The 26,992-nt window shown below is 39.8% G+C and overlaps 1 protein-coding gene across 1 annotated transcript; it reads left to right on the top strand.

Annotated features, from left to right (window-relative positions):
- The first annotated feature begins 5,980 nt into the window (after positions 1 to 5,980).
- ANXA1 (annexin A1) lies at positions 5,981 to 26,445 on the top strand. The gene is made up of 13 exons (XM_074954071.1): positions 5,981 to 6,087; positions 8,503 to 8,582; positions 11,547 to 11,640; positions 12,723 to 12,817; positions 14,954 to 15,067; positions 16,191 to 16,281; positions 17,126 to 17,205; positions 18,241 to 18,297; positions 19,763 to 19,856; positions 20,729 to 20,824; positions 22,216 to 22,274; positions 23,244 to 23,366; positions 26,060 to 26,445. Exons 2-13 carry the CDS (start codon positions 8,517 to 8,519, stop codon positions 26,114 to 26,116), a joined length of 1,026 nt encoding a protein of 341 aa, XP_074810172.1. The 5' UTR covers positions 5,981 to 6,087; positions 8,503 to 8,516; the 3' UTR covers positions 26,117 to 26,445.
- The last annotated feature ends 547 nt before the right edge of the window (positions 26,446 to 26,992 follow it).

Genomic DNA, 26,992 nt, shown 5'->3' with positions numbered 1-26,992 from the left:
AAATTGCAGCTGCAACCAGTCACACTTACCCAGCTTAGTGCCAACATTATCCCCATTAATTCAGCCAGCAGAAGTCTCTGTTCAATCCATATAATTGTGTTTGCGAAGCTCCCAGCAATCTTCACAGATCTGCACTGTATTTCTGTTTTCACAACTCCCTTTTACCTTTGCCCCAAAAGTTGGATCTAATAATTTCATCCTTAGATTTATAGGTGCTTCTCCACTGGCTATTTGAAGCATAATGCTATCATTGTGCCACATGCCAATCACAGAACTTGGGCCTGGAGAAGTTAGAAGTTCCAAAGGGTATATCTACACAACAAAGAAAAACCTGCAGGGGGGAAGGGGCCCAGAGCTTGGGCTCCAACCCACGGCTGGAAGTCTACGCAGCAAAGAAACAGCCCCACAGCATGAGCCCGTGTCAGCTAGCATGGGCCAGCCGCAGGTTTTTCTTTGCTGTGTAGGCGTACCCCAAGAGTTGTTTTTGAAGCTGATCCAAAAGCTTGGCATCCATAGTTTAAAACTGGTCTTCTCAGTGCTCTATATGTCATCAATACCTTCTTATCGGCACCCCATTTGTTTCCAGCTACACTTTTATGTAAGTTCATCTTACTTTTACACTTATGTATGATATCAATGTGACCTTTCCAAGTTCAGTTTCTCACAGACATTTCTCCAACTTTCTTTTTTTGGTCTTTTTGACAATTCTTTGTGCCACCACCTTATATCTTTTATAATTCATTAAATCTTTACTATTCATTGTGTGTTTTGCATGTTGTATGTCTTATTTCTTTCCTTGTGTAGTAGAAAGAGAGAGCCTGAGACATCAGGCCCGGTACAAGGGGCCTGGTGTAAGGCCTAAGGCCCGAAAGTCAGGCCCTGCTGATATAATGCAAAGTTAGCAAGAGTCAGGCTCTGAGCAGAAGCCAGGCCCTGTTACAAAATACCCCTACATGCAGGTTCACTGTCCGGAATATGAACTTGGCAAGAACATGGCTGCTGTTGTAAAAACACAAACACTCCTTAGAAGTGCTAGGCACTGGACATTTGCATAAACCCATTCCAGAAGGATTGTGCTGAACTTCTGTACTAAGTTATGGTTATAAACACACTCCCCCAAAGGTGGTATCGGGGCCCACAGAGTCCTTTTAAAAATAAGGTCAGGATGACAGGGTGATGGATAGAGATGTTTTGATCCAACCAACAGGTACAAGGTAAAGTGTGCTGGCTAACCATATCAGAGAGACCATCCGTAACTTGTCTGTATCAGTGTATAAAAGAAGGGTCACAGAGGGGGTATCTTTGTCTGGCCGAGGGGAGAGCGGAAAGTCTTTGCTGAGCTGGTCCATTGTAATGAGAATAAATGTGTTAGCGTATCTGTAACCATTGAGCTGGGGAACTAGGATTGTGCTTTGTTAACAATAAATCTAGCCGAGCCCCTTTGCTACTGAACCGAGTCTTCTTGGGCAATTTGATCAAGGGCTGCTGCACCTGCAGATCTGGCACAGCACGCAGAGAGAACACACACACAGCCAACAACAATTGACAACACCTTCATTGCTCATTTGCAATCCTCATTCCACCTGGGACCAGGATTTCTAAATTGGGGCAGTTTGATGTTCTGTAGATTGTCAGAACAGGGGCTGCTGTAATTCCTTTTATGATGTCGTTATAGAATTCTCCTAGGTGGTCACTAGTGCAGTTACTACATAAACATTCATCACATTTAAAGTTGAAAAGGCCCCAATCAGCTTTTTGAAAAATCCAGCCAGGAGCTCTTTTTGTGTTTTTGACATTTTCTTGGCTTTGGTACTCAGTAAGCATTGGGACGTGATCACTTTCCATTCTGTCTTCTTTATGAATTTCCCAGCTGCACTTATTAGCTATATTATTTGTTGCAATTCCCAAATCCAAAAGCACCCTTTGTGCCAGAAATTTCCTGCCTTTATAATCAGCCCCTCCCTAGCTGGGCTTCATTACAGTGCTGCCAGGTATGTTAACCGGCCTATCAGGCCCACATTAACTCTTTCAGGGCATGTGTGGTATACACACCCCATCACAATCCCACTGATTTAAACTGGGCCAGGATTTTACCTCTAGTTTCTAAGATGATGATTGTCAATCATGTCATAGCCCATATTGTTATGGAAATAGGTGATTTTAGCTAATTATTATTAATAATTATGTATTCCTTTTAATACATGAAATTTCACTAGCATTTTGTGTGATACTCAATGGCCAATGGCCAATGGCCAAATTGTGGCTTACCACAAGACTTAGAGAACACCTTCATATTCTTAGAAATCTAAGGTACAGTATATATTGAATGCAATTAAGTGAATCATGAGGATTAGTGTTGATTAATGTTGTAGTGTAGACAGATGAGTAAGGGGCAGTTATTCCACTCGCAAACCTGGGATAACACCACTTTTCCACTCCAGAATAACAAAGGTAGAAAGACAAGGCATTTTCCTCCTCATCTCTCTGGAATTCTCACTCTTTCTCCCCTGCACTCTAGTCCCACAGAAATGATTATGCATGTTACGAAGCTACCAAATTAAAGGGGCTATCTATTGCTGATTTAATTACTGTGTGTGAAAGTCAGTTGGATCCTGTAACGTGGGACTAATGTTTTTATTTTCAGGTTTCAGTTTATGGCTAAAACTTCTGTTTTCCAGCCTCTCGAGGAATGCTTTTCATTGTATATTAATTATCATGGCAATTAGAGTCATTTTCAAAAGCTGAAAATCTATGTGTATTGTCTGTGTTCCCAGACCGCTTTATTCTGTATTATTGAAATAAGCCAGGAATAAAATGGAATAGGCCCAGAGACTTTGTTTATTGCTGACATTTTATGATTTTTACTACAGGGCTGTAAGAACAGGAACTAATAGTTTGGGAGTATTTGATGAGGCATATACAGGCATTTTACCAAGACTACTATTTTTCTTTTGCTCTGTCAATAATTTCATGAGCTTTTCACTTTTCCATCCAGCATTTATTCCTCTTTTTTACTATAATGTCCCATCACCTTGTGTTCCTATTTGCAGAAAGTACTGAAATCAAAACAGTTGCATTTTGCTGGGCTTTTCTCTCAGTAGCTGTTTGCAATTACTGTTTTTTTGTGGGTGGAGCTGTCTGACTCATCGGTCTTCCTGAAACTGGAGTAGTGAGTCACCATCACAAAGCTGAACTGTACAGTCAGCACGGCCATGAAAAAATGCAATAATTTGTCTTACAGATTACTTGTTGGTTGGTTAACAGTATCATCACTCTTTTCCAGAATGAAGATGTTATAACATGTGCAAAGGCTCCTTTTCTAGGATTGTTTATAAGTTGCAATATACAGAATGAGGCATTATTGCCATGGTACAAGTCACAGAGGGAGAAACACAAATGTTTTCCCTCTCTTGTAATTTTTATCCTCATCTAATACACAGTCTAATCTCACAGATAATATTGGCATACAACCAAATACACAGCATTTAAAATTATACTAATTTGCGTCTAAACTGGTGCTAAGTGATTTTGGTACTGAGGTTTCAGTTCTGCTCCCCCCTCTCCCTCCCGAGAAATGGGACTCCTAGAAAGGAAGCAGTGCTAAATGGGGTGAGTGGAATTTCCCCAAGCCCTTCTGCCTACATAATGCAGATGGAAGCTCCAGGGCATTCAGCAGCAGACTTTATTTCTGCTTCAGAAATGTTGTGTTCCCCGTAGTGCCCGCTGCTGCAGGAAGTCAGTATGTATACTGGGAAGAAATTCACTGAAACCTCCATCCATGGGTCCTGCCATGAAGAACTAGCAGAATTTACTCCTAAGGGTAGGCCTTTTTTGTATTCCGATACCAAAGAGTAGCCACTGGTACAATGTTTGAGATCTCTTGGGGAGGGACCGTACTGCAGCTAGCCTAAGGGGACTCCAGTCATGATTGAGACTGCTGGGTCCTACTGTAACCTAAATACTAAATTGTTGCATTAATTAACTTGCATTTCTGCCGCAGGAGCATTCTTGATGCATTGCGGTAGTGTAATCTGTGACATCTTCATTTTTTGCCTTCTTTTGAGTGAGTTGCTCCTCAATGGGAGGAACTTGGTAGCAGCCTCTGCACTTCCCTGAGCACTGGAACTGCGGTTCTGGCTGGCCCTTACACAGGCCCTATAAGTTGAGGAGTGGCTTTTTAGTCCCTTCCCCTTCCCCTTCCAAGTGCACAGCCACAAAAAGGCCATTGACAGTTTTGACCTTAGTTATAATGACACATATAGCTCAGGATGTTGCAAGCCTCTCAGATACAGCAGCAAAAATTTCCAAATGGAAATGTTTTTTCCTCCACCAATATAATAGACTAAGTAGAGAGGGTCTCAAATGTTGCAATATTAACTTCAGAAAGACCCATGGAGAGCTCAGCACCTACTGTTGTTGCTGAAACCAGAATGTTGGGATTTCATTCCGTTTTTTTACCAACAGTCTATATTTTTATATCTCATATGCATGAGGCATTATGGATGTGGGTCCTACACTGAAATTGGCCTGTTTTATGAGAATACAACCTAATTGTACTAACTGTTCACCTTTGTGGTTCAAAGCCTCCAATCCAGATGGAAAGCAGAAACTTATTCTTTCATTCTTAAAAAAGAAATAAACAACAGGGATAATCTGAACTTTCCATATTAGCTTTTGTAGCTTCTGTTTTAAATGTAATTACATTGCATTAATTGCATTGCATAAAGTATTTGGCTTATGTCTATTTCTCTCTTGATTGACTTGCTGTTAGGGAATGTTTTGCTAGTGCCTTATAAAAACACTGAATCACTGTGGGTTCTCTCGGAACAAAATCCCTACCCTTCCATCATTCATGTACTTTCTTACTAAAGATGGAGCCCAAAACAGAACACACCCAAATCCGAAAACATTCAAACTCTGGCAAATCTGTGAGAGGGATCTGAGGTCAAAAGCCAAACTTGTACATGGATTTCAATTGCATTTCAATTGCATTATTTCATTTCAATTGCATTATTATCAATTATTTATATTGCAGTAGGGTATAGGAGTCCCAGTCATGAACCAAGACTCCCTTGGGTTAGGTGCCTTGGAAACGCAGAAGTAAAAAGATGGTTCCTGCCTCCAAAGAGCTTATAAATAAATATAAAACAAGAAACAGGTGGATACAGACAGCCAGGGGATCATAAGAACATGAGACACTACAGGTCAGCAGGATAGGCAGGAGGCACAGCACACCAATTGCCTATCCACTGTAGCTGGTTCCTCTGTCTGTGTGCAGAACCAAATCCCTCACACTTGAAGTCCAGAGCTAAATCTGAACGTTGCAGCTCAGGCCCATTTGTTTGTTTAAAAATACCACTTATGGCACGTCCATTAAACTTGTCTGTTTTCACATCTTGGTTCTCTAAAATGACCATGGCCAATATCATCACTTTTGCACCTAATAAGGTGTGAGATGGAAAAAATCATCTATGGATACTGACCCATTTCTGCTCTAAGATCAACCCCAGTGAAGGCAAGGCTGACGGCCACCAGTTCGCACTGAAGAAATCTGATGTTCTTATCCCTTTCTCAGACTCCCTGCTAGTCAGACTCCTCAGGCTAAAGTGCTGCTGCTTTCTGTCTTGATTTTTTAGCTGTACGCTCAGATGTGTCAAAATGTGAAAAGATTAAGATTTTATTCAGCACTGAGCTTTATTTTTATCTCACACTGGTTTCAAATCTATTGACTTCAATGAACCTCGCCCAGTTTACACCAGCAGAGGATCTGACCCCAGAAGTGTTAAAAAAAAATGACAGTATCCAGACATTTCTGTCATTCTTTCTTTCACTCTGAAATCTGCTCTTAGTTAACTCCAGTGAATGGTTTTGCATGGCATTTGTGTATGTGTGTATGTGTGTGTTTTGGACAGAGCCCATATTTAGCCTTCAAACAAACATCAGCCAATCATTGGAGCTGTAGAAATATTTTCTGGTTGCTAGGTGTGGTCACCCAACGGCTTTATAAAAATCACAAGCCTTAGGCTTTCCTCTTCTAGGCTGCAGCTTCCAGAGAAGTAACACTTTTTTAGCTGTGTGAAGCAAAAGGTATGCATTTTTTAGTTCTTTGTGGGTCTGTGTTGATTTAGCAAACTTTAATAAATATGTACTACAGTACATTCACCAAATGATTTTGTGCAGTTTTCTGTAGATTGTGTTGGTTGGCACAGGCACAGATGGGTGCAGTCATTTCTTAAAGTATTGCATTTATATTCAGGGGTGGGAACTGTCACAATTTTTCTTTACTTGAGGTACACAAGAAATCTTGCATAAATATTAAGGACTGGAAAGCACATTTGCTTGGAATTACCTGGTTTTTGTTTTTTAATGGGTTACCATGGAAAGCTATTTTTACAGCAAAACTATGAATAACAGGAAACTCATACCTTATATGGAAATGATTTTTTAAAACGGCTTTTACTTTGACAATAGTTAGCTGCTTAAAAACAGTATTCATTGTTTCACAAACTCCAGCTATAAGTGAAAAAGAAACCTTAGTGATAGTCTTAATGAGGAAGCCAAGAAAACAATCTGCTTTTATAATTAAACACTCATGGAAGAGCAACTTAGTATGAGTAAGTGCTGCAGAATCTGGTTCTTGGTCTGCTCAGACTTTCCATTAATTTTTTCTCCATGGGTGAGGCTGTTTCTCTCCTCTCTGTAGTTTTTTTGTGTCCCAAGGACAGGCTTTTCAAGCTTTTGATACATATAAGAGTGAAGCACTGTTTCTTGGGTGCTGGCAGGAACATACAGGAGGCATGGACAATAGGTACACAAATACTTCTGATGTCTACACTATCAAAACTTTTTGCTAATGGGGTTCAACAACGTTAATAGACTTTCTTTCAAGACCAACTTAGTGTGCTATAAAACCCATCATGCTGATCCATCTAATATAGTTCCTGGAGAGGCAAACCCCCATATGAAATGTGGTATGCAAAGGTTTGGCCTGATTCCAATCTTACAGCAGTGTAAATCACAGGTAATCCCACTGAAGTCAATGGAGTGTAAAAAACAATGTAAGATCAAATTCAATCTCTTGTTTTGTTTCCAAAGACAAAAATTAAAAAGTATTTGGCTGCTGTTTAATATTACTACAGAGATTCAGCTTTCGGATAGTGGGACAATTTCTTGCCAGACTTCTGATAATCAGCCAAATAACTTTTCAAGTACTTATTAGAAGCAGGAAGAAATGTCTCCCCCCACACCATGGTACCTGCAGCTTGGCCATTTTTTCTCCCTTTCCATCGTGGTCATTTCTAGATGGTGCCCCAGCCTGAGGTTAGGAGTGGAGGGAAGTTTAGGAGAAGGTACCTCTCCTTAGTGATCCTGGCAAGAGTCCAGCCAGCTTCTCCATTTTCTCTTGATAGCAAATTCAAATCCTCTTGCTGCTGTTCCTCTCTAGCCCACTTCTTCTGCTAAATTAGGCTTTTCACTCTCAGGAGTGTGCTCAGAGACCCTGGAAGTGTCTTCCTGCACTCTTGCAATCTTTTATTATCACTTATAGTAAACTATCATGTTGCTCCAATCAATATACTTTGTTTAAACTGGGTGATAAGGAATTTCATCACATAGACTCATTTATTTCTTAACCCTCTGAATCAATTGAACAAACCAAAGTAAGGTATTTAACGCTGCCAGAGTGCTGTTTACCTTGTAGAATAAAGAAAATCCCGTGAATAGTTTACTAGAAGAAAATGGATGGATTTTTTTGCCAAAATGTCTGTATGGAAAAGGGAAATGAGGGACTAGACTTTCTCCTGCACCAAGATCTGGTTGACATAGGAGGGAGGGAATCAGTTATGGCTACCTGAATCTCATGCCATATCTACTCAGCCTCGGTGGAAATTAGAGCAGCCTAGGGGTTTATAGCAACTACCTATGGTCCTGAACGGACCTTACACTGGCTGAAAATTTGCAGATCAGAGCTGTGCTCTGACTGGCCTCTCCTTACCTGCATCACAACCTCTAGACCAGCTTAGCAGAATTCATAAAAGAATTAGAGGTTTATATGGATATGAAGAAGAAAAGTAACTTTTGAAAGGCTACAAACCCTCAAAGCCAACTTCTAACTAATGGGCGGGAGGGTCAAGGAAGAAATTTTTCTGTGGGTTTCTTTCTCTTTCCTTTGAAACTGCTGATACTGACCAATATTGGAAACAGGATGCCAGACTAGTTGGAACACTAGTCGGAACCCCTGTGCTTCCAAAACATGTTCCAATAGCTAAGGCTCCATGTGAGCAATTGCTGAATGCCATAAGGGCTGCCACATATACCTCACACATTCACTCTCAACTCATTGTGTCTGAATTTGCACACATTACTCAGCCTCCCACTGTAGTCAACAGGAGCATAGCAACTCCAGGATTGGGCCTCTTGCTTACAAAGTCCTTTGGGATGCCATGAGGATGAAGGTGATGAAAACCAAATTTTGTTTTCTAGTATTTCATTTTCTCCCTCTAGAAACTTGGGTCAATATGTCGATGGTGCAAGCATTTCTGAAGCAGGCCTGGTTTATGGACAATGAGGAGCAGGAGTGCATTGTAAGTACTGCAACCTCCCAAGAGCATAACTTTCACATACAAATGACTTTAGAAACACAGTTAAAAACATCAGCACAGATTGCCAAAATGTTGGAATCAATCTGTATTTTGTTATATACTTAAGGGATGAAATCATTCCTTCTTGAAGACAATGAAAACATTCTCATTAACTTCATTGGGGCCAGGATTTTACACTAGGTACTACTAGCATATGTCTATGATGGCAAGTCCAGTATCAGATAACAGATATTATTCTTATTTACACACAGTAACATCTAGTTACCAGTTTGTATCCATCACCCGTTTGGGCCAACCATTTCAGTTACTGTAATGAAATGTCGTTCTGTGTAGCCAGCTCTCATAAATATAAGGGGAAGGGTAACAACCTTCCTGCATCCAGTACTATAAAATCCCTTCTGGCCAGAGGCACAATATCCTTTTATCTGTAAAGGGTTAAGGAGCTCAGGTAACCTGGCTGGCACCTGACCAAAAGGACCAATAAGGGGACAAGATACTTTCAAATCTGGGGGGGAGGGGGAAAGGCTTTTGTCTGTCTGTTCTGTGTGCTTGCCGGACACAGATCAAGAAAGCAAGCAATCCAACTCCATTAGAATTAGTAAATACTAGCAAGGAAATGTGTTAGTTTACTTTTGTTTTGGCTTGTGATTTTCTCTGTGCTGAGAGGAAGGTGTATTCCTGGTTTTCTTTTTGTAACTTTAAAGTTTTTGCCCAGAGGGAAATCCTCTGTGTTTTAAATCTGATTGCCCTGTAAGATTAGCTTCCCTTCTTTTACTGTTTTTCTTTCTAATAAAGTTGTGTTTCTTTTAAGAGCCTGACTGATTTCTCTATTGTCCTAAGACCCAGGGGTTTGGGTCTGTGATCACTTTGTAGCCAATTGGTTAGGATATTATTCTCAAACCTCCCCAGGAAAAGGGGTGTAAGGGCTTGGGGGGATATTTTGGGGGAATAGGAACTCCAAGTGGTCCTTTCCCTGATTCTTTGTTAAATCACTTGGTGGTGGCAGCATACCCTCCAAGGGCAAAGAGTTTGTGCCTTGGGGAAGTTTTACCCTAAGCTCGTAGAAATAAGCTTAGGGGGTCTTTCATGTGGGTCCCCACATCTGTACCCTAGAGTTCAGAGTGGGGAGGGAACCCTGACACCAGCCACTGATACTATAAAAAGCAAAGCTAAAATGAGTCCATCTGCCACACAAGGGAATATGGACACCTAAGACTATCAGGATGGAATGACATTTAAAGAGGACACAGGGACTCCTAGTGCCATGAAAATTTAAAAAACAAATAAAACAAACAAACATAGGAAGCCAAGAGTCTGAGACTAGTAATGTGAAGGAAGAACTGATTCAATCAAAATAAGTTCTTTGTTCTCATGCAGATATGGTATGATTTGGATAAAAATGATTAGGGTGGGAAGGGTCACTGAATATTGTAACAAATGGGATCTCAGAAAATGAGTACTGGGTCCTAGACTCATCAATGATACCGGAAGGATTTGCAAAACGGAAAAGGGCTGCATCATTTAAAAAAATTCTGATGATACAGAGATATGATACATTGTTGATACACCAAGGAGGATGTTGAGAACCTTCAAGATGACCAAGCTGATTAGGGCAATGGGTAAATGGATGTCAGTGATACACACCAGTAAGAAGTCACAGTATATGGAGAATGTAACATTCCTTGATGAAATAGGAGAGGAACCAAGGAACCAAGGAAAGATTGTAATAGTGTGAAGTTGGGAGTTCTGGTCCGGCTCCTCTGTGCTGGCTGAGTTGTGCTCAGGGCAGATGGTGGACTGAGGTGGCTTTGCACCATTTTGTGGCACCCCCAGTCCGGCAGCTTTTCTATCCAGGGACTGCCTGAGCACAGCAGCCTTCTGGCCAGACTCCCTTTTCATCAGCATGGCAGCCCCAGTGGCACCATTACAGCCTGGAATTCTTTTCATGAGCAGTTGCTTTGGTTCAAAAGATTCGCCATGGCAGCCAAAGTAAAAATTAAATCATAGGGCATGTCTGAGACCTTGGGGCACTGAAGTAGGCAGTGCCTCCTCTTAATGTGCCACACCTACCAACAATGATCCTGGTGCACATTTAATAGTATTAAGTACATGTGACTCTCCCTAGTCTAGCTTTGCCAAAATACATGTGTATGTTAATAAACACACACAATGATAAAATTATGGAAGTAGGCCATCACACGGTTGCTTAGTGAGCTATCAGCACTTCAAGTATATTAAGTAGTTCATTTTGCCCTATGCATCACAATGTATCCAGTGCACATACACCTTGTTTCTTGTATCTTCTTCCTTAATCATTCACTTCTAAAGTTCTTTAAAATATACCCAGTAAAGAGAGAAAAGGCAGGAGATAAGACTGAAGACACAGAGAACAGATGATTTATTCTATGAAAGTTCAGATGTTAGCATTTGACCTGTCTGATGTAGTTGTATAGTGTGCTATCATACCTCACACCCAAATAGATTTGAATACCAATAGTTTGCACTTACATATTTTATTTCATCCTAGGATTTCAAAGCATTTTACACATTAATTAATAAAGCCTCACAACACCTCTGTGAGCTAAGAAACTATTAATCTCATTTCACCTGTGGGTAAAATAAGGCATAGAATGATTAAGTATGCTCTTACACTGGTGGCAACACACTGACTTCAGTGGAGTTGCTCCTGGTGCACTGATGTTGTTGGACCAGAAACAGATCCTACGTGACTTGCCCAAGGTCACACAGCAAGTCAGTGGTAGGGCTGGTAACTATATAGCTAAATAGCCTTGTGCGCTACTCTTTCCCTTCTTTAATAATGGGGTTACATTTCCTTCGTTGATAATGGCACAGAGAGTACAGTTTTCCCAATTAGGAAACTCACATGAGCATCTTCTTGGCATAAAAATCAGTCTCTGTGAAATGACCAAATTCTGTTTCTTTTAGAAAAATTCAAAGGGTGGATCCGCAGTTCATACCTACCCTAACTTCAATCCATCATCTGATGCTGCCGCATTGGACAAAGCTATAACCGTTAAGGGTAAGAAGACTAAAAATATGACACACAGTTACAGAATTAGGATTTTTCCCCAGGGAAGTTAAGAATGAATAACCTTAAATAAAATGACAGAACCAGAGGTAACAGCATTCAGCAGAGAAAACTCATACGTATCTAAAAGACTAGCGAGTTATCAAAACTACTGAATTCTGAATGTGTCACATGGGAAAAACCTGAATGTTCTGATTTCTTAACTTTGTGTTTCAATTTCAGACTGTAACGCTGCATTAACAGTTCTTGCATTTATTGCACAAAGGGTAACAATGTTATAAATTTAATCTTTAGAGAACTGAAGGAGAATTTTATTACATGCCAAGTTAATGATTTTGATTTGATTCCCATAAAATGTCCCCAAGATTAAGAAGACGTGAATTTGCTGATACTGTGCTATGTGCTGTTTCAATTACTCTTTTGTCTTTAATGAATTTCACATTGGGCGCTTTGCCCAGAATATGACATCTTTTTCCATTAGACTTACTGAAGTTAAACATGAGCGTGATAGCTAATAGTATTTATTCTATTTAGCTATGGCCTAGTGTGGGTACTTCGCTCAGAACATTTCAGTGACCTTGTATATGACACCATAGCAAGCACGGATTTCAGCAACCTTTAAGGAACCTATTTATCTGCTTTCTTGGCTATAATCACAACTTAGTAAATTAATTACTACATTTTCTCCTTGGATAAATGTAAATGTGTCTAGCAGTGTAAACAAGACAAATTTCAGAGAATATAATGTACAAATCATGATTTGATTACATAACTTAGAGAGACAGGCAAGCAAAATGGAAGGATTATGAAAATGATTTTAAAAGATTTCGCAAAAAGAAAAGGAGTACTTGTGGCACCTTAGAGACTAACAAATTTATTTGAGCATGAGCTTTTGTGAGCTACAGCTCACTGCATCTGATGAAGTGAGCTGTAGCTCACGAAAGTTTATGCTCAAATAAATGTGTTAGTCTCTAAGGTGCCACAAGTACTCCTTTTCTTTTTGCGAATACAGACTAACACGGCTGCTACTCTGAAACCTGTCATTAAAAAGATTTGTTTTCCATCACTTTCAGGTGTGGATGAAGCGACCATCATTGATATCTTGACTAAAAGAACCAATGGACAACGCCAGCAGATCAAAGCTGCATACCAGCAGTCTAAAGGAAAGGTACAGTAACAACAAGGCTGCCGTTAATATGCAGCTTGAGTTTTTCAATATTTGCAGCTAGTCCTACCAGTCCATGCAGTTTTAGCTTCCCAAAACATAATATTAGAAGGAATCTTCTCTATGTAGTCGCTGAAGGCTGTGGCTGGGAATGATGAGGTTGTACTGAAATTACATTGCAGGCTCAGATGCGCAAATGCTATTAATCTGAATGGCCATCATCATTCTGAGGTAAAGTTCCAGGCTCTAATCCTGAAAATCATCCAGCATCTTAAAGTCCCAATGGACTCATTGAGAGCCACTGGGAGTTGAGAGCTCTCACTAATACTTTGGAGGCATTTAGTACTTTGTAGGATTATGCTCCAACATAGCATGAGAAGAGCTGATGTGTTCACTTGTTATCGTGGGTATCTGTATGAATTGCCAATCTAAATAGTATATAGAAAAGCAAATATAAAGGGCAGGACTGTGGCTAACCCTTGTGCAGGTATACAGGGGGAAGGATGCAAGAAACCTTGTGCATCTTGTATAAGGGTAGGGTTGCCAACTCTTGAGGATTGTCCTGGAGTTGCCAGGAATTAAAGATTAATATTTAATTAAAGATTATGGCATGTGATGAAACCTCCAGGAATATGTCCAAGAAAAACTGGCAACCCTACATAAGGGCCAATTCCAATCACAATATCTGTGCTTGGAGAACCAGGGGAAATCTCTCCATGTGTGCTCAGGATAGGGGTATCATTCCAAAAGGGGCAAGGAAGAGGCAGGATCATGGCCCTGCCTCACTGCTACACCAGCCCATTGAGTGGGTCTGGTGCACAGGCTGCTCCCATCTTAGTGGATGTTACAGACTGCACCCTTACTGCCCCCTGTGCTCAGGGGAGTTTGGGGATCATTGTATCTCCTTGAGAAGGGGTAGCTCTGCACCTCCCTACAACAAACTCTCCACTCTAGCCCATAACTTTATTGTAAACTGAAATATTATTTAAACAATCAACATACCTAAATTACTGAGCCTTTACCTCCCCTGCTAAGTCACAAAGAAACCAGCAATCAAGTTACTCACCCTGAAGTGGCTTGCAGGGAACCTTTAAGAAAACAGTTCTAATAAAGTGCCTCTTTTTGGTCTAGGTTTCCTGTCTTCCTGTTCAGCAAACCTCACTGTGGTTTACATAGCCTTACCCCGCCCCAGAGAGGAAGCCCCAGTTTTGCAGTTTTCTTATTTTATTAAGGCCTACGTTAAAACTCAGTTTCAAAGTCACAAAGAGCCTGGTACTTTAAGTTGTCAGGATCCATCTCACCCCTTTTTAAAACTAAAATTTAATTTTCAATTTCGACAACATGAAAGATTTTTAAAATGCTAAAAGCATATTCTCTGGGGACCTATGTACTCTAGTGACTGGTGGAGTATCAGAAACTAAGCAGAATTCAGCAGATATTAACTACTGAATCTAGTGCTCCCGTAGAACCCCATTGATTTAGGAGGTCCTAACTTGCAGAACAGAGTACCCCTGCTTGGTGTATCAATAAAGAGGTGACAGATTCTTAAAGCAATTATTAGAGGCTTGTTTTTGGGGTGGGCATAGGGCTATAATTTTTGCACACACTGAAATGTCAAGAACTGCATTTAAGTTAGGAAGCATTGGTATATAGGATATGTGAAGATCCACTACTAATCCTAAATTTACAATATTTCTCATGTCACTTGCCAGTACTGAGCTTGTTGGAAAAATCTACATTTTAATAGGGTAGTTTCCAACTTCTTTATCCCTAACCAGGCAAACACAAAAGCCCCCCATCCACCCAAATGCACTTGTAAGCAAGTCATGATAACAATAACAATATTAGCTTCTTGTAAGAACTAAAAAGTTTGCTTTGGTTTTATTTTGTCTTCAGCGCAGTATGCAGGAGAAAGAGCACTTCTGAACACTTTGTAATAGCTAGTTAAAGAATCATCAACATGAATAAAAAGCAGACAAAGTACCCCAAGCTTAAAACATGATTCTCAAAAATGGAAGGTGAATTTTTCCTAAGGTGCTCATGGGAGGTGGAATAGGATTACTCAGTCATTTTCTGGGTGCTTCTGAACTGTGGGTTTTTAAAGCTTGCCAGCTTACAATTGTTTATCCTTCCTTGTAGCCTCTGGAAGAAGCTTTGAAAAAAGCCCTCAAAAGTCACCTTGAAGACGTCGTCTTGGCTCTGTTGAAAACTCCAGCCCAGTTTGATGCTGAGGAGCTCAGGGCGGCTATGAAGGTATGACAGTAAAATTTCAGCACAACTCCCAACTTAAAAAACTCTGCAGCTATCCTTGCTTATATTCTGCAGTTATATTCAGATTCTAAAATTGGTTGCAGTGCCAAATAAGAACACCAATAAATTCAAAGTGTCAGACAAGAGTAGCATCTGTATTATTTATTTAAAAGTTTGTGAAGATGCATCCATAGCTTGCAAGTGCCAATAAGTTAAAAGTATGAGCATGTATAGTTCTAATTTCACCCTCTGAAAACTGGACTATTTAATACCCTGGTGCAATAAAGCCAAGTTATCGATTTGCACCTGCTAAATAATTTCCTTTTGTTTGCTTCATGACTATAATTATTTCATCAAGTTTGTTAACATCTGATTTTACTTGCATCAGTTCAATGTGTACAGTCATCTTGAATACAGTATTTGGTTCTCGAACAGTTCATTTTGTAGACTAAACAAGAAAAATACCATGTAGAAAAAAAGCTTTCTGAATTGCCCCAGGTGAATCAGAAGGAGCACAAATGGACCCCTCCTTACCTTTTAAAAAATATAACACCACCACAAAGCAGCAGAATGGACTAATTCTTCAAAGCTAAAGTTATAGTCAGGCCAAGTAAAAACTCTGATGGAGAAAACGTATTTAACACTAGACATATGGAAATATAATCCATAAACTAAAGTTCAGTTGGCAAATGCAGCCCTTGATAGGGGTTGAACAAATGGTGCTCTTTCACTTTTGTTATTTCCCTGTAGCATTTATTAAACTACTATTTTTTTAAAAAAAGGAATTGTATTTCCTTCCACCCAGTTTTCTCAGAGCAAGCCCTACCTATAAGCTGCTCAGTCTTTGTAATACCTGTCTCAGACATTAGTAGCATTAAGTATGATAAAGAGGAACTATAGTAAAAATAATTTATAGGATGGTGTGAAATGATTATTGTTTCTGATTTACTGGAAGGCTTGGCTCACTGTATATGGGCTCCCAGATGAAATAATCTTCCAAAAACTTATGCTTCTGTAATCAAGAACATTGATTTTATAGTTATCACATGTGGTTCTGTGCTTCTAGATGTTGTGTTTCCCTAGATATATAAGGTCAGACAAAATTTGCGCAACCATTTTCCAACAGGGGTTTGGAACAGATGAAGATACCTTAATTGAGATTCTGGCTTCAAGAAACAACAGGGAAATCAGAGAAATCAACAGAGTCTACAGGGAAGGTAATTCATAGGTTGTAAAATTACATGAACAGAACATATCATTGGGGAAGGAATAAAGGCATGTTTGGTCAAGCTGTTTCTCTCCCTAGTGTTGGTGATTTTGAAGCATCCATGGCCAATGCATCTGAGAAATTCCATTCCTGGCATTAAAAGTTTCACTCCAAAGCAGCAGGAGAGACCTTACTGTCCCCTGCTTCTTCCCATGTAAACCAGACTCCTTATGGAAAATGTGACTCCAGGAATTTATAAAAAGAGATGGACCTAAAGCATCTTCCCCCTTCTATGTCTTGCCCACATGCTCAGGGTTTAGCTGATCACCATATTTGGGATTGGGAAGGAATTTTCCTCCAGGGCAGACTGGCAGAGGCCCTGGGGGTTTTTCGCCTTCCTCTGCAGCGTGGGGCATGGGTCACTTGGTGGAGGATTCTCTGCACCTTGAAGTCTTTAAACCATGATTTGAGACATAGGTTAGGGGTTTATTACAAGAGTGGGTGGATTATTACAGGATTCTGTGGCCTGCGTTGTGCAGGAGGTCAGACTAGATGATCATAATGGTCCCTTCTGACCTTAAAGTCTATGAGTCTATTCCCAAGGTTAGATATTTGGATCAGAATCCAGACTTCACAGTTCATCTCAATTTATTAGTAAACAAACTAGAGAGAGCACATAAAAATTATTCAAAGACAAAGATAACAATGGGACCCAAATCAAAATGACTAATTCCAATATTGATAAAAACACATATTTAAGTAGGAGATTTGGAACTGGAGGGAATATTTCTATAAATGAGATGAAATAATTCTTTAAATTATCATGGGATTTTTTTCTTATTGTTTTATTGTAGAGCTTAAGAGAGATCTTGTAAAAGACATTGCCGCAGATACATCTGGAGACTTCCAAAAGGCTTTGCTTGCTCTAGTCAAGGTATGCCATGTTCAAATACTTTCAATAAACTTTATTTTTAAGAAGGAGTTAATAGTCTTGGTTGAGTTAGATGACATATGTGCATCAGCCAGAGAAACCATGGGGGACTTGTTTATTGCTTTTTACTCTGTATTAAAAAAAACGCAAAAAGAAATCTTACTATGTGAAGCGAAATTTCTCTTTAAACAAGTTGACATTTAGAATAATGTTTTCATCCAACTAGAAGTTACAAGAAAAATCCTGATTTTTACTGGCTTCTGTTTGCTTTTAAACTTTTTCACATGATCAGAGTTTATAAGTATTTTGAAGGTAATAATAGAAGTGATAGAAATTATTTAATCTCAGAAGATGGCAAGTTAAACAGCAATGCCAAGAAATAGGAACATTTCAACTAGATATTAGGAAATATTTCTTAATACTAATATAGCTGGATAAAAGCAGAATGTGTGGAAGGTGGACAAATTGCCCTATATGCAGATATTTAAAAGCAGATTAAATAAACAGTAGTGGGCATGATATATAAAATCTGTCTGTAAAGTCAACAGGTATCAGACTCCATGATTCAGGGATCTGAAGTCACAATCTGTGTGAAATTTCCCCCACAAAATGAAGAATTGAAATTTAAAATATCATCATGAGATAAAATTTTGAGATAAAATTATCATGAGAGAAAATCTTGATCAGAATGAAAATTATTAAGTCTATCTTAAAATGAGTTAAGTGTCTGAATTTTTACCTAATGGTTAGATTCTGACACCCCTTATTTTATGGTGAATAGTACCTTACTTCATAAGTAGTCTCAATGAAGTTCCTATGATTATTCGAGAAGTAAGGCACTACTCAAATCTGGCCCTAAACAAAGGAAACCTGATTGGTTTGCATATGGTTTGATTTCATTCTTAGAGCAATCGACTTACCCATTGGAACTTCACCTTAGTGCTCTCAAACTTCATGCTAAAATGACGTAATGGGAAATGACATTCATTCCAGGGTTATATAAACAAAATGGTAACATGAGATAATGAAATTTTTTAGGGTGACCGAAATGAAGATGGCTGTGTGAATGAAGAGCTTGCTGACAGTGATGCCAGGGTAAGAAAAGGCTTTGCACTCTATTTGAGAAATGTGTTCTCTTGTCTGTTTTATTTCCATGCTCAGCATAGATTGTAACAAGCACAATCTCTCTAGCTGAGGACATTATATAATCTGCTATACTGGTGTCCTCCCTACCCCACCCAAGATCTTTTATTAGTTTAGGGATTGACTGAGTCTCTTTTTTTGGAGAATGCTGTTAGAATATGAGCAAGTAGAGGTCTGTAGTGTGACTGATAAGTTACCCATGACCTCTTCCTTTCATATATAAAAACCAATATATCTACCAATTTCTGACAGGGGAAAGAAGCGTACATGGGTGAGAAGAACCACCTGCACCATCTTAGCCAAAGGAAACTTGGTAGCACTCCCCTTTTTAGCTATAGCTTTAGCTTTGTAATCATAGGCTTTTCAAGATTCCTTGATACTTATTAGTATGTCGTTACTTTAGATTTTAGAATCTTTTTTATGAAAGTTTAAATACCACAAAAATTTCCCATAGTACAGCTTCTAGATTAGTGTGATGTTTTATTATGGGCAAACACCCTGGCCAACAACACTGAAATAGCAGTCTATCCTGAGCTTTTATGCCTGTAGGTAAAATCACGTCATCACTACTTTAATTCAAAGCTTCAAAATTGATATAAAGGCCAGCTGGTTGGCCTCATTGTAAAGCTCAGTCCTGTAGTATGTGAGTTCAGTTTCCTAGTATGTGAGTTCAGTTTCCTAGCACGTGTTTGCTTTCAAACACACACATATGCATGTCTGAGAGGACAGCACATTCATCCTTTACAATGGAAGGGGTACTTTACAGCACTCAGTAGAATCTCTATAGGTCCATTTAAGTGCATTGTTGTTGGGCTCTAAAGGGAGTACTATTGCCAGTTCCTTTGCTGGATGGATTTAGCCATGATAAAGGGGTCCTGTCCCACAGGTGATTATTGTGGGTGGAGGATGCCTGAGAGCTGGGGAAAAGGAAGAGGATGAGTCTGGTTTTTCTGGTTTTCCATTAATGGCCCTCATGGGAAAAAAAGGAAGATCTGGTGTGTAGCTTTCCCATATTACATTTCTGTGGAATTCTTAACTGAGTTTATTTCATATTTGGGTCCAGCAATAGAAAGCCAGTCAATCCTGTACTTTCCACATTGACAGCAGCATACTTCTCTCAGGAACAGTCCTGTTAACAAATGTTTGGAAATGCCAAGCACAGGTGTCTAGTGGCCTGTGAAACTATTATGACTTTAGCCAAGAATGCAGTAACAGTGGGAAAAACTAAGAATAATAATCCTCTGGACAAGTTTGTGGAATGTGGGGCATTCTATATTATGTATGGAATGTCCTTAGTCCTTGATGAAGACAGTGGTGCAAAGGCCTCTGTTTGGCTGAGCGTGACAGCATTAGATGTACAGTATTCCAGGTCGTCTCATTGTAAGGATAATATACAAACTTCTGTGCTTTACAATAGGCCTTATATGAAGCAGGAGAGAAAAAAAAAGGAACAGATGTCAATGTATTCATTACCATCCTTACTACGAGAAGCTTCCCACATCTTCGAAGGGGTAGGTTGAATGAAGCTTTCGGCCTCGGGGAACTGTATTTTAAAAATGCACCTTTCGTATATATGAGTAACAGGTGTCAGAAGTATTGAAACAACTTAGGATGTGAACCAGTGCTCACTTGAAATCAAACAGTCTTTCCATTGACTTTAAAAGACATTGGACTGGGCCCCAATTTCTAAAGTCAGGTGCTATATCAGTGTAAACAGATACTGTATAATCCAATGAACAGAAACATGCACATGAGAAGGTTATTTCATCAAAGGCTTGAAATAAGTTACACTTATGAAATATATTCCCAATACACACATTTTGGATGCTGGTATACAATAACTGGTGCATAAAGTGGACATTTCACACTATGGGTTGAACTGCATCCCATTATGAGGATCTTCTAAAGTAAATGCAGTAGACGTGTATCTGTCTTAACTTGCTTTTTGGAGGACTGTTTGTGCTTCAGGGAACAATCCAATGCACTAACTGACTGAGGTTAGGAAGACATATGAGCAGGTTATCACATAATTAACTATTATGGGGTTTCTTGTCATTTCCTCTGAAGTATCTGATACTAACCACTGTCAGAGACAGGCTATTGGGCTAAATGGGCCTGGTACATAACTACACTTTCCATCATGTGATCTGGTACATTAATTCCTGTGTCAGAAGTTGGAAACTCAAAACTGCTGCAAGCTTTTCAAATTGTAGCTTATTTCCTACAGTGTATATCTCTTGCTGATCTGATGACATCCTCAAACTGTTAGCTAACTGTCTGTTCCATATGGTGGACATCAGAGAACTGTCTAACGTTAACAAAATAAAGAGAGCAAGAACATAGTATTTTCCCAGTTTTCACTAAGCTTGATATCCATGTCTAGTCTTTCAGAAATATACCAAATTTAGCCAACATGACATGAACAAGGCACTGGACCTGGAACTGAAAGGCGACATTGAGAACTGCCTGACAACGATTGGTATGTAATCCCCCTTGCCAAGTAACTCACTGCTTCTCAGCTGTGCTTCTTTCCATATTAACTATATGAAAGTCAGAAGTAAACTATTTTTCATTGCCCAATGGGAAAGGATCCTGGTCTCCTATTGTGTTTCATTAAAAACTAGCACGGCTACCATACATGACAGTTTGGTATCTGACACTTTGGAAAGTTCAACTGGAAAAAAATGGAGTAAACAGGAGTTATTTCAAATAAATAAAAAATATAAATTAATGTGTGAAAATGCACATTTCATAAACAGATGTTTTTGTTGAAATCCACCTATCGACTCTGATTCTCATTTGTACTAAAGTTGCTTTATACCTCTGGCTGTGTAAACGGCCCAAAGAGCAAGCATAAAAGTAATTTAAACTCACTTTAAGGCTCTTTATTCTTCCAGAGTGGTATAAAGTTGCTCCAGTGTAAATACAAATCAGGGCTGTAGAGTTTTTATTCTCCACACTGATTTACTTTGCATTTTGATAAAATATTACAAATCATCCACCTAAGGCACTGCTCAGGAGAATATCTTTGTAAAGACTCAAGGCAGATGTTTATTGTCACATGTCTGTTATTATGCCCTTTAAACTTTCTATTCACCACGAACAGTACAAATGATGGGAGCCTGGGTGGAGCTACAATACTGGGGACTGCCCTGTGGCTGACCAATCCTGACTTAAAACATCACACCTCAGTGGACTGAACATGGGACTGGGAGTCAGGAGACCTGGATTCTGTTTCTGACTTTGCCACTTACTCTTTGGGTGACTTGGGCAAATTGCTGATAGACAAGGCTATCTCCTTTCTAACATCTCCTGGGCCCACTTCAAAGGAGGCAGGGATGAGGCAGAACCATGTTCTCTCCACACACACCAGCCGGAGTGGATCTGGCCAGTGATACAGAAGAGTTGCATTCTCTCTATGGTGTGATGAAGTGGGTATGTCGCTTGTGCACCAGAGAGCTCCAGGAGACATTGAGTCCTATGGATGCAAAGTGCTGCATAAGTGTGAAATATATTATTACTGTACTCCCAACCCAGCTCTGAGTGTTTGGTGCAAACATAACACACCAATTAGCTTTATTCCTTTGCTAGGTTAATTTGGGCACACACAAAAAATGGAAAAGTACCAACAGCACCCTCTAAAATACATCATGATATTAGGCATATGGTTTGTATAGTTAATTTATTCCAGTTTAGAAACAATATGCACTGAGCAAACTGCTTCACTTTGCCACCTGAGAACTGGAGCATATTTCTTAACCTCATGCTGGCAAATCCCAACTCAGCACTGACTACAGTACCCTTCCCCCACTTTGCATGTGTGCTTTACTTATGAGTCATATTTAACTCTGTCACATTGTTTCATTGCAGTGAAATGTGCCACAAGCAAACCAGCTTTCTTTGCAGAAAAGCTCAACTTGGCAATGAAGGTAGAGTATGCTGAAAAACTTTTGTTTGGGGAGGGAGAACCTTTTAATATAAGATGACAAACTGGGCCAGAGCATCCTGCCATGAAAAGCCCCTCAGGAGGAAGCCAGAGGGAAAAGAATTCAGTGAGTTTCCATACACTTTCCTGTCTGGTATAAGGGGCTCAGGGTTTTATCTCTATAGGAACTCATCTGCATCTACCTATCTACAATGGACACAGTTAAAAAGTTAATTTGGTTTCAGTGATATTAACAGTATATAAAATGGGGAATACTACTAGAACTGATAATGTCTCTACACCCGGAATGACCTTTAAGAGCATGCCAATGGAAGCTGCATCTATCTAGTAACTTATAAGGCCTCGTCGCTGTAGGAGTTTGGAGATCACATGAGACCATAAGGGCCACTCTAATGACGATGTTTCCCCATCCCCGTGGTTAGGAGTTTACTCACATAACTCCCATTAGCATTAATAGGAGCTATGCATAATGTAAACCCAATTGTATCAAGATGACAAGACACCTCATGTTTTTATTTAATATAAATAGAGAACCTGTACTTTCCCTGACGTTGAAAACAAGTCAGATTTCACTTGTACCTCCACGCACCAGAGGGAAATCTGCTTCTCTAGAGAACCCTCGCTTTAAGGGGCAGTCCAGGGCCAGCAGAAAGCAAAGGAGCCTTACCAAGCATATCTCCACACTGTCAGGGGGCTGAAAGGGGAGGATCTGAAGGCATCAGAAGCAGTGCAGGTTCTGGGGCCTTAGCCCCATGCTCATTCAGATGGGGGTGGTCAGATGAATCCACAGCTATTTTTGATTTATGTTGCAACAGTCCATTTGCCCCCCATTGTTTAACATGGAATTGCTTTTGATGTGAAAAATCATACAGGTTGTCAAAACAAACACGTACCGCCGTGATTTAAGAATAATGCTTTGTATGGCTAGGTAATCATGATTTATTTTTAACAGGGCTCTGGGACACGCCACAAAACACTGAACAGAATCATGGTTTCACGTTCTGAGGTTGACATGAATGAGATCAAGGGCTATTATAATAAGCTGTATGGCACACCTCTCTGCCAGGCCATCTTGGTATGTTTTTCCTTTCAGCTGAAGCTATATCAACTACTGAATGTAAAATGTTATTGTAATTGGCTGGCTCAGGAGGCTGGTAATGGGCTCGATAGCGACCCTTTAGGTCACCAATTTTAATTCAGGCGGGGTTGAAAAATCATTACTAGCTGATGTTTCATCAGTGAAAATGGTGGTTGGGCTGAGTCCTTTCCTGGTGGGTCAGCATGAGTCACAAAAGCCATCGCACATGGCGATATGCAGCACTCTTTGGCAGTTTCAGCCAGGCGGCGCATCCGATAAAGTGAGCTGTAGCTCACGAAAGCTTATGCGCAAATAAATGGGTTAGTCTCTAAGGTGCCACAAGTCATAGAATCATAGAATCATAGAATATCAGGGTTGGAAGGGACCTCAGGAGGTCATCTAGTCCAACCCCCTGCTCAAAGCAGGACCAATCCCCAATCAAATCATCCCAGCCAGGGCTTTGTCAAGCCTGACCTTAAAAACTTCCAAGGAAGGAGATTCTACCACCTCTCTAGGTAACGCATTCCAGTGTTTCACCACCCTCCTAGTGAAAAAGTTTTTCCTAATATCCAACCTAAACTCCCCCACTGCAACTTGAGACCATTACTCCTTGTCCTGTCCTCTTCTACCACTGAGAATAGTCTAGAACCATCCTCTCTGGAACCACCTCTCAGGTAGTTGAAAGCAGCTATCAAATCCCCCCTCATTCTTCTCTTCCGTAGACTAAACATTCCCAGTTCCCTCAGCCTCTCCTCATAAGTCATGTGTTCCAGACCCCTAATCATTTTTGTTGCTCTTTGCTGGACTCCCTCCAATTTATCCACATCCTTCTTGTAGTGTGGGGCCCAAAACTGGACACAGTACTCCAGATGAGGCCTCACCAATGTCGAATAGAGAGGAACGATCACGTCCCTCGATCTGCTCGCTATGCCCCTACTTATACATCCCAAAATGCCATTGGCCTTCTTGGCAACAAGGGCACAGTGCTGACTCATATCCAGCTTCTCGTCCACTGTAACCCCTAGGTCCTTTTCCGCAGAACTGTTCCTCCTGTTCTTTTTGAGTGAACATAGAGACTGAACTACTCTCTCCTCCTTCGCTGTGGTTCCACATGAGACACAGTGGGACGGCACGGTAGGAATGCTTACACTGCCCCTGTCCTTGCTGTAAGGATCCTGGGGATAGACAGAGGGCTCTGGTCTTCAGAGCTGCCCGTCTGGCACTTTTCCATTACCAATTCTACTGCTGCATGCCATATAGTTGTAGCTTTGTTGGTCCCAGGATATTAGAGAGACAAGCTGGGTGAAGTAACATCTTTTATTGAACCAATTTCTGCTGGTGAGAGGGACAAGCTTTCTGGCCACAGAGTTCTGACCTGAAGAAGAGATTTGTGTGGCGAGAAAGCTTGTCTCTCTCTCCAACAGAAGTTGGTCCAACAACAGATATTACCTCACCCACCTTGTCTCTTTAATTCAACTACTGAAATTAGAAAAATATATATACCTCTAAATAGGACAAATTAATATAGCATTGAAAAAAGCTGCTTTCCCAGAGCAGTAAGGCATCCTCAGCAGAACTCAGAGGGTGAGACCCTTAGCTCATGTAAATCACTAAGTAATGCCAGCTTACGCCAGCTACAGATCTGTCTCTCTGCCTTTAGGCTTACTTTTTTTAAAGGCAAAACAAGAATGCACTTATGGAAAATTTAAACCATCTCCTAGTAGCTCACTGATTTAAATGTACCACTGCCAAATAGCTTCTGAGAGCTACTGAATACTCACAGTAACAAACACAGTGATTGTAGAGGAAACGTACAGTACACGGACTAAAACACTAACATTAATCTTTGCCAGTATCTGCCATTTCACAGATAAAATACTGGAGATAGTACAGTGGTATAATTTACTAGTATTCTTAATATATATCTATAAATGATTCTTTCTCTCACATGATATCACACTGTATCCCATCTTGATGCAAAATTACATGACTGCATTAGAACATTGAATCTGATACACATGCTATCTGAATCAGGCAAGATAGTACATGCTATCTGAATCAGGCAAAGCCTAGTCACACTTGAGAAAACATGGAGCTTAATAAATTAGCTGCTTATGGAAATCATACTCCAAATTGTTGAATTCTGTGAGCAATTAAATATCATGACATCTAAAATTATTTCAGAAGAACCCTATCTTAACACAAGTTAGGAATAGCCCAATCTTAATATGGGTTAATTATAGTTTAAACATTCATGTTAACTGATAAAGGAAGATTTTCCATTTCACCCATTGTAGGGAAGTTAAGCCACTCGATCGGGACTCAGGATATTCTCAGCTCTGCCACAGACCTACTGTATCAACTTAGGCAAATCACCTAATGTCTTTGTGCTTCAGTGTCCCATCTATAAAATGAATCCTTTCTGGTTCCCACCATTGTCTATCTTGTCTGCGTATGCTGTGATCCTGAAGACTTTCTCATGTGTTTAGTTTTATGTACTCTGAGTAGTCCCATTATCTTAGTGGGACCATACAAAGTTCATTGAGTTAATCATGTGCGGCCTTAGTTTGGGAAAAGAACTGTCTCTCTTAGAAGGTGTATATCCAGTGTCCAGCACAATGGGGTCTTGATCTTAGTGGGAATCTTTAGTCAGAACTGTAATAATAATTTTAGTGTTCTTAAATTGACAGGATGAAACCAAAGGAGACTATGAAACCATTCTGGTGGCTTTATGTGGTGACAACTAAGCTTCATGATGTTCTGATGCGTTCCAGCCTTGTTACCGAGGTTATCATTCCCTTCGTCTCAGCTGTTTACAAAATATAACATGGCTTTAAACAGAGATGGATCTCTGGTTTGGAGTGTGGTCCAGACATGTACTATCTGGAAAATTTGTAGCCTGGAAAATGTATTTTGATATTACTATTCTGTGTGACATTATTAATCCCTTTTTTCTATTTATCCAAAACCAAAGAGTATACTTAAAGGTTCTATTTACTTTAAAAAGATTAAGCATATACAAGGTACAGTTTTTCTCTGAGCTAGGCAAGTGTAACTTTACAAATAAAATTAACCTGTGAAGAGATCTAATATGTCCTTTATGGCTTCTCTACATTTTACGCCTGCTGTTGTTGCGTATAGCATACGCAAATGAACGAGAATTTAAAACAAGGAGAAAAATTCCAGCAGCACAATTAAATTCACAACTTAGATAAAACAGAACTGAATGGGATTATATAAATGAGTCTCAAAAGCAGAACACAAGATTAACTAGCAATGCAGTGTATTTTTTTTTTAATGAAAGATATCAGCATCATGAAAACTGATGCTGCTTCTGTCTTGCTGTCACCAATGGTGTGCATGGGGAATGCTATTCAGATTCTTTTTCAAAATTCAGAACAAACATAAAATTGTGCCCTGAGCAAAGTTTTCACATATAAACAACTACAGTAGAACCTCAGAGTTATGAACACCAGAGTTACGAACTGACTAGTCAACCACACACCTCATTTGGAACCAGACGTATGCAATCAGGCAGCAACAGAGACCAAAAATAAAATAAAATAAAATAAAAAAAAGCAAACAGCACAGTACTGTGTTAAATGTAAACTACTGAAAAAAAA

Source organism: Natator depressus, chromosome 5, assembly GCF_965152275.1.
Source record: "Natator depressus isolate rNatDep1 chromosome 5, rNatDep2.hap1, whole genome shotgun sequence".
In the NCBI taxonomy this organism is placed as follows: domain Eukaryota; kingdom Metazoa; phylum Chordata; order Testudines; family Cheloniidae; genus Natator; species Natator depressus.
The sequence above is the reverse complement of the archived record's forward strand: the minus strand, read 5'-3'. Positions and strand labels throughout refer to the sequence as shown.

What these genes read in the sequence shown, in the direction of transcription:
- ANXA1 (XM_074954071.1), top strand. Translation starts at nt 8,517, where the DNA reads ATGTCGATGGTGCAAGCATTTCTGAAGCAGGCCTGGTTTATGGACAAT. An exon ending in CAAAGCTATAACCGTTAAGG is followed by an intron (nt 11,641 to 12,722) that starts GTAAGAAGACTA and finishes CATCACTTTCAG; the next exon opens with GTGTGGATGAAGCGACCATC. An exon ending in ACCAGCAGTCTAAAGGAAAG is followed by an intron (nt 12,818 to 14,953) that starts GTACAGTAACAA and finishes CCTTCCTTGTAG; the next exon opens with CCTCTGGAAGAAGCTTTGAA.